The sequence below is a fragment of the Chaetomium tenue genome, assembly GCF_020726465.1.
Source record: "Chaetomium tenue strain MPI-SDFR-AT-0079 chromosome Unknown F5144scaffold_7, whole genome shotgun sequence".
Taxonomy (NCBI): Eukaryota; Fungi; Ascomycota; class Sordariomycetes; order Sordariales; family Chaetomiaceae; genus Chaetomium; species Chaetomium tenue.
Window position 1 is genome coordinate 864,667 of NW_027117335.1, and position 16,485 is coordinate 881,151.

Genomic DNA, 16,485 nt, shown 5'->3' on the forward strand with positions numbered 1-16,485 from the left:
GCATGGATGTAAAAAAGAGATTCGTGGCAAACCAAAAAAAAAAAAAAAGAGTAAAAAAAATACGTCCTTGCATGCATTGTACGGATGGATTACTTCGGACCTGACCGTGTCCCTCGAGGGTCGCTATGGGCGCAGGGTTGCATGCGCATCCAAAGCGATAAAAACGAGATTCCCTTAGGATGCAGCCAGTCATTTGTTGGGGTACTTCCAGATTCTTATTTAGGTATCGTCTGCCGCTGGCTTCGGCGCAACACACCGAACCCGAACGTGGAAGGATTTTGATTATCCGAGGGAGAGGGACACTAACGGGCGATGGTGGGTTCCCGGCGCCTCGGCAGCCATGGATCGGATTTTCCCAACCTGGAAGTGCAAGGGGCCTCGTGTCCACGGAGCCAAATGCATGGGACATATCACACACACGCCGAGCAATCAGCCCCCGGGCCAGAAGCGCGAATGAATCATGAATGCCCGACGAGGGGTCCATCCCAACAACCTCGAGTCGCTCGTTACTCGCTAGAGTTAACGAGAGCGGCCAGCCAACCAACCAACCAACCAACCAACACCCACCTGACGGCGCCTGCAATGTCGCGCACTCGATTCACGAGTTTTGTTGCCCAGTCGCGCTGGTTGTGCAATGACCCGTTTGTTGTATGATTGTCTGTCTGACAGGAAATCTCGTCTTTGCTTTTCCGTTACACCGATGCTAGGGCGTTCCGGGCGTTCTACCCGTCTTTGCTAACACCGGGTGGGCGACCTTTCGTGCTAATCTTATACCGCTGCCATAATCCCTGTCACACCTCTCGTTCCCTGGGTCCCAGCCCCAATGGTTTTTCTCGCTAGTCCGCGCCAGCCCTTCAGAATCGAGCCTAGCCCCCCACCGTGCCTCAGGCTGGGCGCCCCCGGTACAGTGTGGTCTACAATCCCATACACGGCACCTCCCACCCGCTGACTACCGTCCACTTTCCTAGCGGCCCAGGGTGATACGGGGGCCGCCGTAGAGGAACCTGGAACTCACTCGCATTCCCGAAGCCCCTTACTGGCGCGATTAGCCAAGCTCTAATAATAAGCAACTGTGGCTATCTCGACCATTTCCTTCCACGTTGCCTCCTTCTACCACCCCCATCCACCTATCCCCCCCCCATATCCCCAACCCCATCCACACGCGATCCACGATTTCATCGTCGCCTCCAGTCGCATCGCCCCTGTCGCGTTCAGCTACGTGGAAGCCGAGTACGCGCCGTTTTATAATATCAAGACCAAGAGGTAAGCAAACTCACTGTTGATCTTTTCTCCGATCGAGTTACCGAGGCGCGTTTTTTTGTGTTGGCTCGAGTCGCCACTCATGAGGGCTCTAGTCGGGCTGCTGGCGTTTGCGGACAAAACCCGTACTTTTCTCTTGCGTGTGTGGCCAAGATGACTCCTTCGTCCACTGATCACCGCCCTATTGTGGCGAGAATGAATGAAATGCTTTACTTCAAGTGAAGTGGCTCCTCATTCCTTCGCACCATCCCGTCCCATGGCCTCAGTTTTGGGTTATTTTATTTTTCAAAAGTTCTTTTGCGCTCGGCTGTGCATTGCCTAATCTAGAAATTGTGCAGCAGGAATCGGACTTTGAACCCCGTTCCTTCCCACTAGATTCTGCGGGCAATTTTTCAAACCACGCCCTCACAGACGAGCGGCAAGGGCAAAACAGCGCCGCAAACTCACATTCTGTACGTAAGATACGTACCTCACTCAGGCTGACAGCCCTGGTCGTACCTATTCCTGGCCTCCACCTACTTGCCCGGCCTGTAGTGGCTGGATCTTTATGGCATTTGTGTCGCCAGGCGCGGTCACACAACGTTCCTATCGTTCCCTTGAGCGGCGCGGCTGTTTACTGTTACCCATCTCTAACATTTTAGACCCCGCCTCCAGATCATCCAAACCGGGCTCAGATAAACTAAACTCCCCGTGCCCCTTTTTGGCTGGGTAATCTGCTGCCGAGACCATCGCCGTCTTTTACCTAGGCTCACGTTCCAGACAGCGCATGGTCGCATCGCAGTTGTCTCAAGATGTCGGGTTTGCTGCTTGAGACGAGGAAGGCCGAGGCCGACCACGCCGAGATACAGCACAAGATCGATGAGCTTGTTCGCCAGTACGATGCACAGGAGCAGCAGGCACTCGCAGATGTGGACGAGGGGTCACGAGCAATCGACGCACAGTTTAAGAAGCAGCTGGCAGGGATAGCCGGAATTGAGCCGTCGCTACGGCAGAGCATGGAGACAGTTCTTCAGAAGAATCGGGATCTGGAAATCGCAGCGCTACGGCAAACGGCCCAGGAGAGGGCAAAGCAACGAAGGAAGCATTACGACGAGCAGAGGCAAAGATACGACACAGAACTCTTCACGGCTATTACGGCCTTGATAACTGCCGGGGTAAGTGATTGCTGCCCAGCATATTTCGGGTTATTGCTAATTGTACCAGCCCGATCTGAGCCCAAGTCATCGGCCGGCATTTCCGGTCGGGCCGTCAGATGCCTTTCAAACAACAGTTCCGGCGGCTGTTATCTCTCGTCAATCCACCTCCACTGAAACTTCTCCCGCACCACCGACTGCAGCCGAGGGTCCATCGCAACCCCAGCGAACCCCCTTGCCTACCCCAACCCCGACGGAGGCGGATAGGCAGCAGATCCCGTTCCAAACCACCACCGCTTATGATGCACAGGCGAGATCGTCGCATAATCGCGGTGGCCACAGCCAAGAAACGCCAACCCCGTTTGCTTACCGCCGCCCCACACTCGAGGACCATCCAGACCGAGAGCCCCCATCTGCCCTCCGATCACCAGCGGGTCCAGCCTCGATCCCAGGACAGGATAACCTCACCAAACAGCCCGCCGCCTCCGCATCGCCAAGCCCCAAGTTCGACCATGACCTGAAGCGGAAAGCCAATGGTGAGTCAACCCACGACTCACCCGCGCCGTCGAGTCGCGCGAAGCGTGTGAAACTGGAGAGCGCCAGCGAGGCCACCAAGCCAAGCACTGGCCAGCCCCCATTGGCCGTCGACGAAGAGGATGAGAGGAGCGAAAGGACCATCACATTCGCCCAGGTCTACGGCACGCCCGAGAAGCCGGCTTCATATAAGCATGTCATAGTTCAGTATCCCCCCGCGACCGGTGATTTCTACATCCTGAGGTGTGATGAACATGGCGTGCATTTCGGTGAGCATCCCCTTCGCGGCGCGGCAAAGCATTTGGCGAGCGCGCAGCATGGTTTCATGTCGAAAGCGCATGCGACCGCCATCGAGACGCTTGGACATCGGGTCGTCGATTGCACGAAGGAGCGAGCAAACCAGAACAATCAGGTAGTGCTGAAGGCTTTCAAAGATGGGTACAAGGCTTTCAACGCGAATAATCTGAGTCAGACGCGGCGCGCTGAGATGGGGTACCCTCCTCTCGACCCCCTAAATTCCCAGAAAGCTGCCCTGCACCGCAAACGCATGGCCGGCATCATCAACCCCCTACCCTGCCGGTTCTATGTTACGAGTGGCGGGGACTTGAAGTGCCCCGTCATGATTCTGCCGTGGGACGACATCACGCCAGCCGGCCTGATGGGCAAGCTGGCGGACACGGGTATTTTCCGGGAGACTTCGGAAGACGGGCGGCCGCTGGGCGTGCCCAAGCCGCCCAGGTGCTACGTGTATCGCGAGGAAGACGGTCGTATTACGGGTATCAAGAGCTGGGCGAAGGGCTATGAGGACGGTGGGCCGCTGGAGAGGAGGCGGGAATTCCCCGTTTTGTGTGCTGAGAGCGCCGATTGGTAAGGCTTCTCGTACCCGTTCTTACCCTCTAGATTCAGCTGACCCAAATAGTCGTATGTGGTGCGTCGGATGGGTGGCATCAGCCCATTTGTCGAATCTCGACTTTGAGGACCCGAGTTCGCGAGATATTCCCTTTGTTCGAGAGGCTCGGAACTATTTCGTCACCCGGGTTTTGCGCCAGCCGGTCACCGCTGCGCCGCAGCGACCCCGTATCCCGCCCATCAACACCACCGCAGAGGACGTCGAGATGAGGGACGCAGGGGACGTGCACGGCGATTCCGACCGGGATTCCGTCAGTAAGGGCGTTTCGGGGTCTACCAACGCCACCAGCTTTTCGAGGGGGGATGATATCCGGGGGGCTGCCGACATCCCTTCTGCGCAGCACATTGCGGCCCAGGCGCTCGGTTTGCAAGGGCCACCGCGCAGCGGATTCACCGCTATTAATGCTGGCGGGAGTGCTGATAGCACCGCCTCACGGAGTGCCCGTGCGAGCCTCGAGCCGCCGTCAAGGGCCGGTTCAGTGTCGAGCACCGGAGGGGGCCACAAGCGGGTGTTTAAGATTCATGCCCGCAGTAGCAACCGACACCCTACCAGTCAGGCCCACACCTCGCCTTCCATGGTATTGCCCGAGAGGCCAGCTGACACCAACATGCCAAACAGCGGCCCAACACAAGCCCATGGCGAGGTGAGGAAGCCCAGCCCGGCCAGCCTGCAGAATATTCTGCAGGACTTCCCAGGCCCCACCGTTATGGCTCCTCGCCCGAATTCCCAATCGCCCAGGCCGGCCAATGCGCGAAGGCCGCTTCCCTCAGGCCCGATGCGGAGCGGTTCCCCTTCACGGTCAGCATTGTTATCGGGCGTCACGGCGAAGCTTGCTCAGCCACTGAGGGACAACAGGGCCGGATCCGCACCGGTACAGCTACCCCAGTACAAGGACCCAGTGGCGGAGGAGATCCGGCTGTCGGCAGCTCCCGGCCCGAATAGACATGTCACGATAGCACCAGCGCCTCTAGCAGCGTCAGCACCATCATCAACACCAGCACCGACATTAGCGTTGTCACCATCACCAACACCAGCACAAGTACCATCGCCAACAGCGGCATCCGAACCCAGCCACCGACGGGACCAAATCCCGCCCCCGATCCAACTACCACCTCCCCAAACGACCTTCCCATCCATGCTCCACCTCAACACCACGCCGCTCGCGACCCCAACCACCAGCGCCACCAACACCCGGGCTAATTCCCCGGCCCTCGGCCACCACAGCAACAACAACAAAACCGGCTCACCCAACCCCAACAACAACAACAACTTCTCCAAGCCCGAAACCCCAACCCTCACCCCAACCCTCGCCCAAACCCCCACCGGCAGTAGCAGCGGCGGCTTCCTCCCGACCATGGACGTCTTCGACCTCGCGGGCTTCATGGACGGCGACACGGAGCTGTTCCGCTCCGCCCACGCCGGCCAGTACCTGCGCCTGATCGACGACCACCAGAGCGGCCTGCTGACCACGCCGTCGGACGCGCCCGTGGCCGTGCGCATCGATCCGCGCAGGGTGCGGAGTGCGGAGCGGGTGTCGGCGCAGGGGGGCGCGGTTTGTGTGGTTACGGTTGTGTATGGGGCGGAGGGGGAGGGTGGTGCTGGTGGGGTGGGGAGGACGCAGACGTTGGTGTTTGAGAAGGCGCGCTCGACGGCGAGGGGCATGGAGAATGGCGCGTTGCATGCCAGGAGGCTGTGTAAGCGGTTGAGCTCGTGGAATAATGCGGTGGAGTGTCCGGCGCCGGGGTACTCGTGAGTCTTTTTTTATGTTGTTTTTTTCTGGTGAGACTGAACAAGGCTGACGTGATGGTGATGACAGATTGGACTCAACCAAGTGGCACTTTAGCAGCCAGACGCCCACGCCGTTGTCGGCTGGGCCTAGCGCTGGGGAGGAGTTGAAGTAATTCTGCGAGCGGCTGGGCGACAGCATGAGCGACTGGGTGGCTCTGCGTCTGCAAGCTCAACGCACTCACTCACTCCACCATCGCGACGGAAATCGACAAGTTCGAGACCTCCTTCGAAGAGATCCTGCAGACAGCTAGGATATTCTTGGGAACTGCGGAGAGAGTTACATACTCTCCTTCTCCGGTGATCGTGACCAGCCATCCGTGGTCAAGACTCTTTGTCACTTCCTTGCGGCGTCAAATGCCATACTCGAGTTTCTCAACTTTCAACAGATGAGGGCCGGCCAGGAGGGGATGAGTCCCTAGAGAGACAAGTTAAACGAGCTCAGCTTTTGGTGGAAGAGCTCCTCACCAGACTTTGGTTGAAAATGGGAGCGAGTTCATGATGGGGCGACCATGGGTTGGCTGCTTTTGACTGCGGCGTCTCGCGGTCTTATATATATTAGGAGGCGATCGTACATACATTGTTGTAATCGGGAATCAATTGTTTATACCTTGTGGGAGTGGTTCTTAATGTTCTTTGGCTGTACTTCATTTCTAACACTGGCTGGAAAGAACGGTTTTTTTGTTGATGATATTACGAGCCAAGGCGTTAAGGATAGGCATTCGTCAGGGCTTTGACTCATTATCTTGCATTCCAAGCTGCCATAATCTATAAACCCTAGAATACAAGGTTGTTATTAATGGTCTGAGCGGCCATCTAGAAGGAATTACCTAACCACGCTACAAATCATGGATGGCACGGGACACCCACCGCATGCTTTGCATCTCGAGATTTCCGATTCCCGTGTCACCAATTTGCATGTGATTTTCCCCGGCCGAGCCGGGGGATCGCAGCGGGGTCAGGCAACGGCTTGGGCCCAACCCCAGTCTGGGCAGTGCCAGGAGCGGACAATTACCCGCCACGTGAGATCCAACTGCCTGCACAAGCCGACTTCTGTTCTTCCTTCCTGTGCCTCTTTTTCTTTATTCGCATCGAAAATCGAAGCCGTTATTAAATACATTGCGTACACGACACTCTACTGTCATTTTACCATTTTGTACTGGTTTTAGTTTTGTTGCCTCGGGCCCAGATCGGCATTTCTGTCTATCAGCTGGCTGACGTCTGGGCGCGCAACCCATGACGTGACCATTACAGGGAGCGCGCAAGCCATTACAGGCACACATGGAAGAGCCAGCCGACGTCCTGCAACGGTCGGCAAGCTAAGTTCATGGCTGCATTTGTGAGTCTGATCCTCTTTGCTTTTTTACGCATAGACCCTATCTATCGGCTTTTTTCCATCAATTCCCCCATTTCCCCGCCATCAATCTTTTCCCGACCAAGTCGGCGCCTTTTTTGAAGGGACGGAACTTCCCATTTACGATCTGTGACCCTGGCATCCACGAGACCCGACGGCGGTCAGCATCCATCCCAAGACAACCAAACATCTCTTGACGACATCCCCGAAGGTCCCGTGTGGCTTCATCATACACATTAGCTTTCGAGCCTGCCATGAGCGGCTCAGCATCGGCATCAGCTAATCGGGATACTTGCCCCGACTTTAGGAACCGTGGCTCGAGCACATGTCGACTCCTCTCACGCAGCACGGCGATCCCTTGGAATCGCAACACCAATCCACCCCATCCCGTAGCGATGGCTCCACGATTTTCTCGGGCGCGCCGCCCCCGACCTACGCTTCCTTCTCCCCCGCGACGTTGAGCGCGACCACCCCGAGCGCCACCTCGGCCGCGAAGAGGAGGAGCACCATTCTCGTACACCAGAAGTCGCCACTCCTCCTTGCGACGCCACCGCAGATTACTCGCGCGCTCGCATACAGCCACCCGTTTCTGTTGCCGCTCAACAGGCTGGTCGGGCTGATAACATGGACCACAAACGATCCGTGGGAGAGCTTCCTGCTGCTGGCGGGCTTCTGGGCGGCGGTGCTCTACGGGGATTTTGTGGTGCGCGTGGCGGGCCCGCTGGTCCTGGTGCTCGTTCTGATCGGCGGCATGTATGGTCGGCGCTTCAGCCCGTTGAGCAGCAGCGGATGGAGCGAGCCGGGACTTGGCACAGCGGACGGTACGGCAGTTGTCGCTGAGGCGAAAAGTGCCAAGGGATCTCGTAGGAGCAAGAACTTGTCGGTAGACGGGCTGCCTGAGAAGAACGGCAAGGCGGCCAACGGCAGTGCGGGAGCAGGGGGGGCGAGCGGGCATGCGAGAAACAAGGGGTCGATATCGGAGGTTACCAACACACGCCATCAGAAGACGCTGGATGAGATTGTCGAGACGCTGCGCGAGTTTACGGCGCGGTGCAACATTCTGTTGGAACCGCTGCTCGAGTTGACCGACTTCCTCAGCACCCAACGCACACCAACGTCGGCAACCACCCGGCCGGCACTCACTACTCTTTTTGTTCGCATCTTACTCTGCATCCCGGCGTGGATCCTCCTTACCCTCCCACCCCTCCGAATTATCACTACGCGACGGGTCATCCTCATTTTGGGCACTATTCTTCTAACTTGGCACGCCCGTGTCATCCGCGTGACGCGTGTCATCCTCTGGCGAAGCGCCACCCTCCGACGAGTCTTGAGCCTTGTCACCGGCCTTCCCTTTGAAGGCCCCACCAAAGCCACATCCGCTCCTTCAGCCGCAGCAACCAAGTCGGCGACCAGCAGCGCCGCCACTTCAAATGCCAAAACGCCCTCCGCCCCAGGCACCGCCAAGTCGCCAAGAGAATCGGAGCTGACGAAGGCGCTGCGCCGTGCCCGCGGCGGCCGCGGCACAGGCGTGCGTTTTACCTTTATCATTTACGAGAACCAGCGCCGCTGGGTGGGCATAGGATGGACCACTAGTCTCTTTGGGTACGAGCGGCCCGCATGGACGGACGAGCATAACAATGCCGTGCCGCCGCGCGCCGAGTTTGAGTTGCCCGAGGTGGAGGACGGGAGTAACATGCGCTGGCAGTGGGCCGAGGGGTCCCGGTGGCGGGTAGACGGGGTGCAGGACGAAGCGGTAACACCGATCGATGATAAGACGGAGGGCTGGGATTATGACGGACCGGGTGGGAGGATGGGATGGGTGTATTACGACAACAAGGTTTGTTCCCTCACCTGCACCGCCCCCAACAAACGATACTAACCCCGTCACAGTGGCAGAACGGTCGGCGCGGCCAAGACGGCTGGGGCCGTTGGACGAGGCGAAGGAAGTGGTACCGCGACGCCGAACTCGTCGAAGCGGACGACGCCATCGACCAAGTCGGCCAACTCCCCAACGGCGCCGCCACCCCCTCCAAACCCGCAACCCCCGCGTCCGCAGCCCCACGCCCACCCCCAACAACAGGCCTCAACCCAACCCCCGCGGTCCCCACCGTCGACCTAACCCCCAGCTCACCCTCCCTCTCCCTCTCCCCACCCTCCTCCATCCACACCCACAACCACAACAACCACCGCCAAACCCCAACCACCGCCGCCGACGACCGCGACGAAGACCACGACGCGGCCTCGGTGCTGTCCACCTCCAGCCGCTCCGCCCGCTTCACCCTGCGCCGCCGCGTCACCGACTCGTCGCACCGCAGCTCGCGCAGCCGGCGCGCCAGCGTGGCGGCGAGTAGCGAAGATGATGCGGCTGCGCTGGCGACGCAGACGCGGATCGCGGTGCAGGAGGCGGGGGCGGAGGCCGGGAGTTGGGGGGTGGGTGATGAGGTTAGGATGGGGTTGGAGTGAATATTGGGGGGAGTGGGATGTAGGAATAGTGGTGTTATGGGTGGGTGGTGTTTTGGCTTAGATGGGTTTTCCTTTTGGTTTGGGTGGAGGATGGCTGTTTGCATTGGTTATTGCCTCGTTATGACTTAGGCAGCGGAGTATATCATATGGGTTGGAACGGGTTGGAACGGGTTGGAACGGGCTGGGTTGGTGATGGGGTTGGGTCAAGGTTGCTCGGCTATGTGGGTATGGGATACTCAGGAATATCATACGGTGGTAGTGTATTGCAATATCGTTTGCTATGCTTTTGCTCGTCGACGTGCCATATGTGACCCTGAGAGACCTACGAGGGGGTGCTAAAACTGTGCCAGTATACACCCCTAAGCAGCCTTCTTTCCGCACCTCTGGTCGTTGTAAACCATGGTAGGGCCTCGCATTATGACAATGTGATCTAAGATATTGCATACATACCTGCACCTGTCTCTAGGCTTACATGTGTGTTTATAACGTCGATGTCTGCTAGCAAGGGGAGTGCTGTAGGTAAAGAACGAAACCTAGATACGGGCACCATGAATCAACGCAGATAAGGTCTCACTTTGCCAACAGTATTGTGTACAGCCTCATCCATATTTCCGTGAACTGCGTACCTATCAAAAGTAACGCTACCATCCCCGAACCCATAACCATAATTCAGTTCGCCCTCTCCCACGCCGCCCCAATGGCTAGGATCATGCTCACCACGGCCGCTTCGTCGCTTATTGCGTCGCTGTTCGTTCCTCCGTTGTCCGCTATGCGGCTGTTTGTCCCCAACAAGTCCCCGATAAGGCGTACCCCTGACTGCAGTAGGTCCAGCGCTTAGCTGGCCAAAGAGAGAAACTGGGGAATATCAGGCCTGTCGTGATCCATCCGCATGTACCATTCGGTAGCCTGTAACATAATTCGGCCAGCGAAGTCGCTGATTTCGCGGCATTGGTGGATTCGGCGGTTCTTGAAGATTTCGCGGCTGTCCTGTAGGACTTGGCTAAATCCATCTTGGAGGTCCAGCCTGCGTTCTAGGTTCGAGTGGACTGCAGCAGTGGACATTTTTGTGGGCTGTGGGTGTGGCTGAGGGGGTTGACGGCGTAGGAAATGGTAAGGGTTGTGGTGTTTTGTTGGTGATGGACTGATGGTGGCTGGTGTAGTGAATACTGCTCGACGACCAGGAGTGGAAAGAGATGCCTTCTAACTACCTAGGCTCTCCGGGTCGAGGGACTTTAATGCTAAATCCCTCTCGGTGCGCCACGGCCTGGGTCATGGTAGGAAGTTCAAAGCTCAGACTGCAGACTACGCATCAAAGTGAGGTGGAATTACTATTTGCTTTGTAGCTTACACTATGCTTAGAGGACGATTAGGTAACGTGGCCCGAAGATTCAAGATTAGGTTCTGGCATATATGTATCACGGGTCTGGGTCTGTTCTTGCTTTGTTATAGTGCAAGGGGGAGTCGGCAAGGTGTTGCTCTTGCTTGTTAGGTTTGTCATTGGGTGTTGATCACTCGACCAGGTACCTCACCCACATCATGTCGTTAGGATCGCTATTGACACAGACCAGGGGCACACCCCCATGGCATCTACATGGGCGCGACTGGCAGTTTGATGCACCAACTGGCGGTGGTTCGGACAAAACATGTGGTATTCAAGGGTTTCCATGCGTGATAACCACTTGTACAACCCTGGAGACGATGCGAGCCAAGATATATCACCGTCATGAACTTTACTCTCGCAATTCAAACGTTTATTTCACACAGAACTCGAAATACACAAACAGAAACGACCGGAGGATAGCCAGGCGATGGTTACTCCGCCAAGAGCATCAGAACAAAAACCTCACACCATGCTCCTACGCCAGAGCAACTTCCGCCTAACACAGTTGAGAACACCATCTACTCCTCAAAGGCACAACAAGAGCACCACCTCAAAAGGGCCGCACCCTTTACCAGATGAGCTCCAACAAGGCGCCCGCAACGGTACCCAGCACGGTCGTCAGCAGGGACTTAACCAGCACCAAAACCCCCAACACGACCTTATCCAGCGACTTAATCAGGCCGACCAGCGCCAGCAACAGCGGCTTGAGCCAAGCCAGCACACAAGCTACCCATCATTAGCCTGGATCCCTCACACCCCAACACCACACCACACCCACCACCACCACCACAAAGAAGAAGGCAAAAAAATCAACTCACCAAGCCCCAACTTCACAATCACAAACTTCAGCGTACAAGCCACCTCCCACACCAGCAGCTGAACCTTCACAATCAGACAGTCCTGTCCACAGGCATCATCGCCGCCACCGCCAGTGGTGGTGGTGGTCCAGACACGCTTGGCAAGGGTGGTGGTGGCCGAGGTCAGGGCGGCGGTGATGGCGTCAAAATCGGGGGCGAGGGCGGCGGCGGCGGCGTTTTGTTGGGTCAGGGAGGGGTTGTCTTGGACGGCGGCGGTGGTTGTGTCTACACAGCACGTGTGGTGTGGTTAGGTAGGGAGATGGGGAAAGGGGGGGGGAGGAGGGGAGGCGGGGCTGGGCTGACTGATGTTGGCCGTGTGGACCTTGACGAGCTCGGTGAGCTGGTCGAGCTCGTCGGCTTGGGATTCGAGCTGGCGCGAGGCGAGGAGGGGGGTGGCGAGGGCCGAGGCCGCGAAGGTGAAGAGGGCGAGGAAGGAGGCCTTCATTTTGGATGAGGTGGGACTTGAGTGCTAAGTGCTGAGTGCTGATTTAAGGGGATGAGGTTGCTGGCTCTGAGGGCTGTTGCTGCTGCTGCTGCTGCTGCTGGGAGAAGAGAGACAGAAGAGGTCGTGGCACTTCTATTTATGCTTTTCGGGAGATCAGCTTGGATCGTCTCTGCGTCCGCTTCCTTGGTCGAGCTTCAGTCTTCCAGCGCCCGGTACTGCTGGTGTCCTGGTCAGGGATCTGTGCGATGAATTCCTGTTTTCCCAAGGACTCAACGGGGCATTTGCCGGTGGCAAGGTCCTTGACTTCTGGTTGCACTCAACATTATCCTGGCTCAGCTGTGATTTTAGCAGACGCGGACAAGACTTCGCTGAGCTGCGCGGGAGTTAGACTTGCTCGCATGGACCGAGGAATAATACCGACGGAGCTCCTCAAATAACACGCCAAACAGGAATGGGTAAAACCAATGTCGATCTTGGACAGGTCGCAGATGAGGTCGCGAGGCACGGGCAGGCCCCAGTGCATCTTGCTGAGATGTTGATGGTCTGCTGGCTGAGATTCATTGGCCACAGATTTTGGGTGAATGGTGATAAACAGGTTTCGCGGCTCTCAGACACTCTACGCGCGCTCAGGTGCCATTGCAGCAGACTACCGGCCTTCGGGTGCGCTGAACGGTCGGAGAATTAGGTTTCTGTTCCCTTGCAGGACTCAACGGCTGGAAACAGACCCGAGGACAGGTGAAAAGGGGAAGGTCATTACCCCATTGGCTACCCCTTTTTGTCTCGATCTTGATAGCGCCGAGGTCGGTCAAGGGCCGGTAAATATGATTGCCTAGCACAGTAACGGACAATGGTAATCTCGTGGGATGCAACATGATGATGTCAAGGCAGACAACAAACACACGGTTCCTCTGGGTGTCTCTTCACTTTACCAGCATAGTCCCAGCGCTTTGCTGTGCTGGAGAATCGATTGGGAGCTAAGGAACAGACTACAGGTAACTTAAGCAAGACTGCGCATTATCCCCAAGAGTGGACTCAACCCCTGGACGATCAACAGGCACTGGCTATCATCGATCTGTTTTGGAGGGAGCGAATCCCGGGTCTAGCTTGCGAACGACAGGCACGATCTGAAGATGCAGTCGCTTCGGGGCTGGATCAACAAGCTGGATCGGTCGATCCCAGCAAAAGGGCGCTTGTGTGTTTCCCGGCTCGCACCCGAGGGGCGGGTTAATGAGCGTTCTGATATAACCCCCTAGTCTAATCCTCGGCGCCGTGGTTGGCTGGACCGGATATATCCAGAGACGGTTTGGAGATTGTGGATGCGGGGAGGGTACATCAACGGGCGTCAACTATTTCATTAAATTAACTCTGAATTGGTCTAGGTCTCCGGAGTGGTTGGTAACACTGGCTGGGTTTTGCTCAGCTGGAAGTGCAATCAAGGAACAGCATGTATGGGGGAATATCGTGGTTCCATCCATATAGTGTTGGATGGAGTCTTTCCGGCCGGCTGCTACGCGCGGTGAAGGAGAAAGAACTCCGGCGTAGGCAATGTGGTACAGTAGATGTAACCTTTCTTTCTTATTGTCCTTCATTCCCTGATTTTCCGAGCCCTCGGTTCCAAGTCTTGCTTCCGGTGACACCTTGTCTCTGTAGTTCCGGTCGCCTTTCCCGAGGAACCCCGACAAGAAGTTATTCGTCAGAAATGGGTTGATGAGAGCGCCACGGTCTGAAGTGTTCTTTAGTTGACGGTGCGTTCTTTTCGGCTTGGACGCTATGGTCGCGTCGACGCTGGGCTACGGCTGATCTCAGGTGGAATGTGGCAAGACAAACAAACAGACATCCAGTCCACGCTGTTGCAATTGCACTGAACATTTCAGGAATGCTTGTTTGGGGGCTTCAAGCTATTCTGCTGCACTGGAATGCCCGAAATCTTACCTGCCTCTTGGCTCGTCTGCCAAAGAGAAAGAAAGTAACAGCGGCCTCCCTTGCATCCGCCAGTGATTACAGAAATGGGAAGTCTTCTCCTCGGGTCGTTTACCCGTAGTTGGTATTTCAGTTAGCTAATCAAGTGGAATAAGTCGTCATGTCTCTCGAGGGAAGGGAAGGGAATATTCACACCGAAGAATGTTCAAAACGCGATCCTAAAACATTGGAATGAGGCATTCGAAAGAACTCCAAATCACCACCACACGTTCTGTTGACGATATAATGCGGCTGGACATGACTCCCAGATTGCCCACCACGTTGAACTTCCTGACCACCCTCATCGTCAGTCTCTTTGAACATCCACATCAAAACTACCTACCCGCCTCTAATGATGCCTCGACTCCCACGAACCCCCTCCACCCCAACCACAACCCCCCCAAAGAACAACCACCACCCCAACAACCACCAAAACAATCCCTCCACGATGCCCTCCCCACCCCTAACTTACATCCCCCCCCTCCTCGACGGCGCCTGCGGCACGACCCCCCACTCCCAACACCCCCTCCCCACCGCCCTGCACCACGAGCTCACCCACACCCTCCCCCTCCTCCCCACCCTCTGCCGCGCCCTCCTCCTCCAGCGCTTCCTCCCCCACCGTCACCACCACTCCCATCACCACTATTCAGCATCATGGACCTGGACCGACGCCGCTGAAACAGCGCTGTACCTCCTCCTCGCCTGCTTTGAAGTCGGTGTGCTCCTAGCGGCGGTGCCGTTGTGGTTTGTGTTGCCGGGCGTGGTGTTTGCGGGTTGGGTGGCGGGGTGTGTGGGTGTGGGGGGGGTGGTGGTGGGTTGGGGGTTGAATGGTGGGATGGGCAAGGGGGAGAGGGTGTTGAGGTGTGATGCTGCTGTTGATGGGGAGGGTGGTGTTGGTGGTGGTGCTGGTGGGGGGGATGGGTGGATGATGGGGCAGGAGGTGGCGGAGGATGAGAAGTGGTTGTTTTTGGGGGGGATGGGGATGAGGTATGTGCTTGTTTTGGGTTTGGGTTGTGTGGGTGGTTGTGTGCACTGGCTAACGGGGGTGGTGTAGTTCTCGGCGCTGCCATGAGCGGACGCTTCCGGCGCTGTCGCGGCTGTTTAACAGGCCGGTGGTTTGCGTTTGCATGCCTACTTACGGCATGCCGTTTGATATCCTAGCCATGATGCTTCAGCGGTGTTTCTCGATGCCCAGTCAGGTCCGGAGGACGCTGTACTCCCAGATGCGCAGCGCCTTGCTCGACGACGCGATGAACCGCTGCGTCGTTCTCTGCCACAACGACAGCGCCGTGATCGTTTCCCAGGCCGTGGCCCAGCTGTGTGCCGATTTGCCCCCGGAGAAGCTGCGCAAGCTGGAGATCTACACTTTCGGTGCTGCCGCCAGCGAGTTCATGATGCCGCTCGGAGACAAGAGCATGGAGCTGGAATCGGTACACCAGGCCGGAGACTACATGCACGAACGCCGCGGTATTCATATCGAGCACTTCGCCATGACAAACGATCCTTTTGCCCAGATGGGCGTGCTGCAAAGCGTTAGACAAAACATGGAATCCCGGTTCTGCGGCAGCGTTTTCGTCATGAACGACACAGCCCATACCATGCAGACGGCTAGACCCAAAGCCATGCCAACCTGCTCTGGCTTGGCCATGGAGGACTACCTCATGGCTCTCTTCCCGACACAAATGGCCCCGGATAGCCCCACCATGATGCGCAGCGTGCTCGACAGTGTCATGACCATCGACAGAGACTGCGCCGAGAAGCGCGAGATTGCGGCCATGAGCAACTACCACGCGGCGTCCCAAGCCAAGAAGGGTGGGAAGCGGTTGAGCTGGACGGGGCTTGCGACCATGGCTGGGCAGAAGAATGGCATGAATGCCGGCATGGTGGCGCTCGAGATGGCGCGCAAGGGATGCAAGAGTTGTGAGGGGCGCAAGGGGCGCGAGATTAGTTGGTTGGCGAGGTATGTTGCCATGGAGGGGAAGCAGGCGGGAGAGGAAAGGCAGTGAAAAAATGATGGACGGGGTGTCGTGGTGCTTTTGTGATTTCTAGACAAGCCGGCCACGGACCTCCGCGGGCGACAATATCTAAATAATGGCGGGGGGTTATGTCAGGGCTGGGGCTGCCACGCCTTTTAATGTAGCGGCAATCACGCAGCGGTCGGGGAAAAGGAAGTGAAAACGAAGAGTTGGAGATGGTCTGCAGCTAAAACCGACACGCAGATGTGACTAACCTACTCCAGGATCCTATCCTGTTAGGGTTCAGCTTCGGTGAAGGTAATCTCTTGAGGATGCTTAGGTTCGGTGCAGCCAAAGGGTGCACAACAATAGATTTGTCTCAACAGTAGGCTTGCGAGCTTGTAGCGAACTGTAGTTGTGATTGCTAACTGGAGAACTCCCAGAGCCCT

At 57.0% G+C, this 16,485-nt stretch overlaps 4 protein-coding genes across 4 annotated transcripts; 3 read left to right on the forward strand and 1 right to left on the reverse strand.

The window, feature by feature from the left end:
• Positions 1–2,051: 2,051 nt before the first annotated feature.
• Positions 2,052–5,738, forward strand: F5144DRAFT_551674 (uncharacterized protein; the record flags this gene model as incomplete). The annotated part of the gene is made up of 4 exons (XM_066787702.1): positions 2,052–2,414; positions 2,464–3,794; positions 3,847–5,586; positions 5,654–5,738. 4 exons carry the CDS (start codon positions 2,052–2,054, stop codon positions 5,736–5,738), a joined length of 3,519 nt encoding a protein of 1,172 aa, XP_066638759.1.
• A 1,308-nt stretch (positions 5,739–7,046) lies between these two features.
• F5144DRAFT_385609 (integral peroxisomal membrane peroxin-domain-containing protein) lies at positions 7,047–9,468 on the forward strand. The gene is made up of 2 exons (XM_066784666.1): positions 7,047–8,813; positions 8,867–9,468. Exons 1-2 carry the CDS (start codon positions 7,302–7,304, stop codon positions 9,437–9,439), a joined length of 2,085 nt encoding a protein of 694 aa, XP_066638760.1. The 5' UTR covers positions 7,047–7,301; the 3' UTR covers positions 9,440–9,468.
• Positions 9,469–11,236: 1,768 nt separating this feature from the next.
• F5144DRAFT_633462 (uncharacterized protein) lies at positions 11,237–12,122 on the reverse strand (the record flags this gene model as incomplete). The annotated part of the gene is made up of 3 exons (XM_066792544.1): positions 11,237–11,546; positions 11,639–11,902; positions 11,981–12,122. 3 exons carry the CDS (start codon positions 12,120–12,122, stop codon positions 11,389–11,391), a joined length of 564 nt encoding a protein of 187 aa, XP_066638761.1. The 3' UTR covers positions 11,237–11,388.
• Positions 12,123–14,529: 2,407 nt separating this feature from the next.
• On the forward strand, positions 14,530–16,087 carry F5144DRAFT_660093 (uncharacterized protein; the record flags this gene model as incomplete). Its single annotated transcript, XM_066793253.1, has 3 exons — positions 14,530–14,701; positions 14,765–15,068; positions 15,136–16,087. 3 exons carry the CDS (start codon positions 14,530–14,532, stop codon positions 16,085–16,087), a joined length of 1,428 nt encoding a protein of 475 aa, XP_066638762.1.
• Between the last annotated feature and the right edge of the window lie 398 nt (positions 16,088–16,485).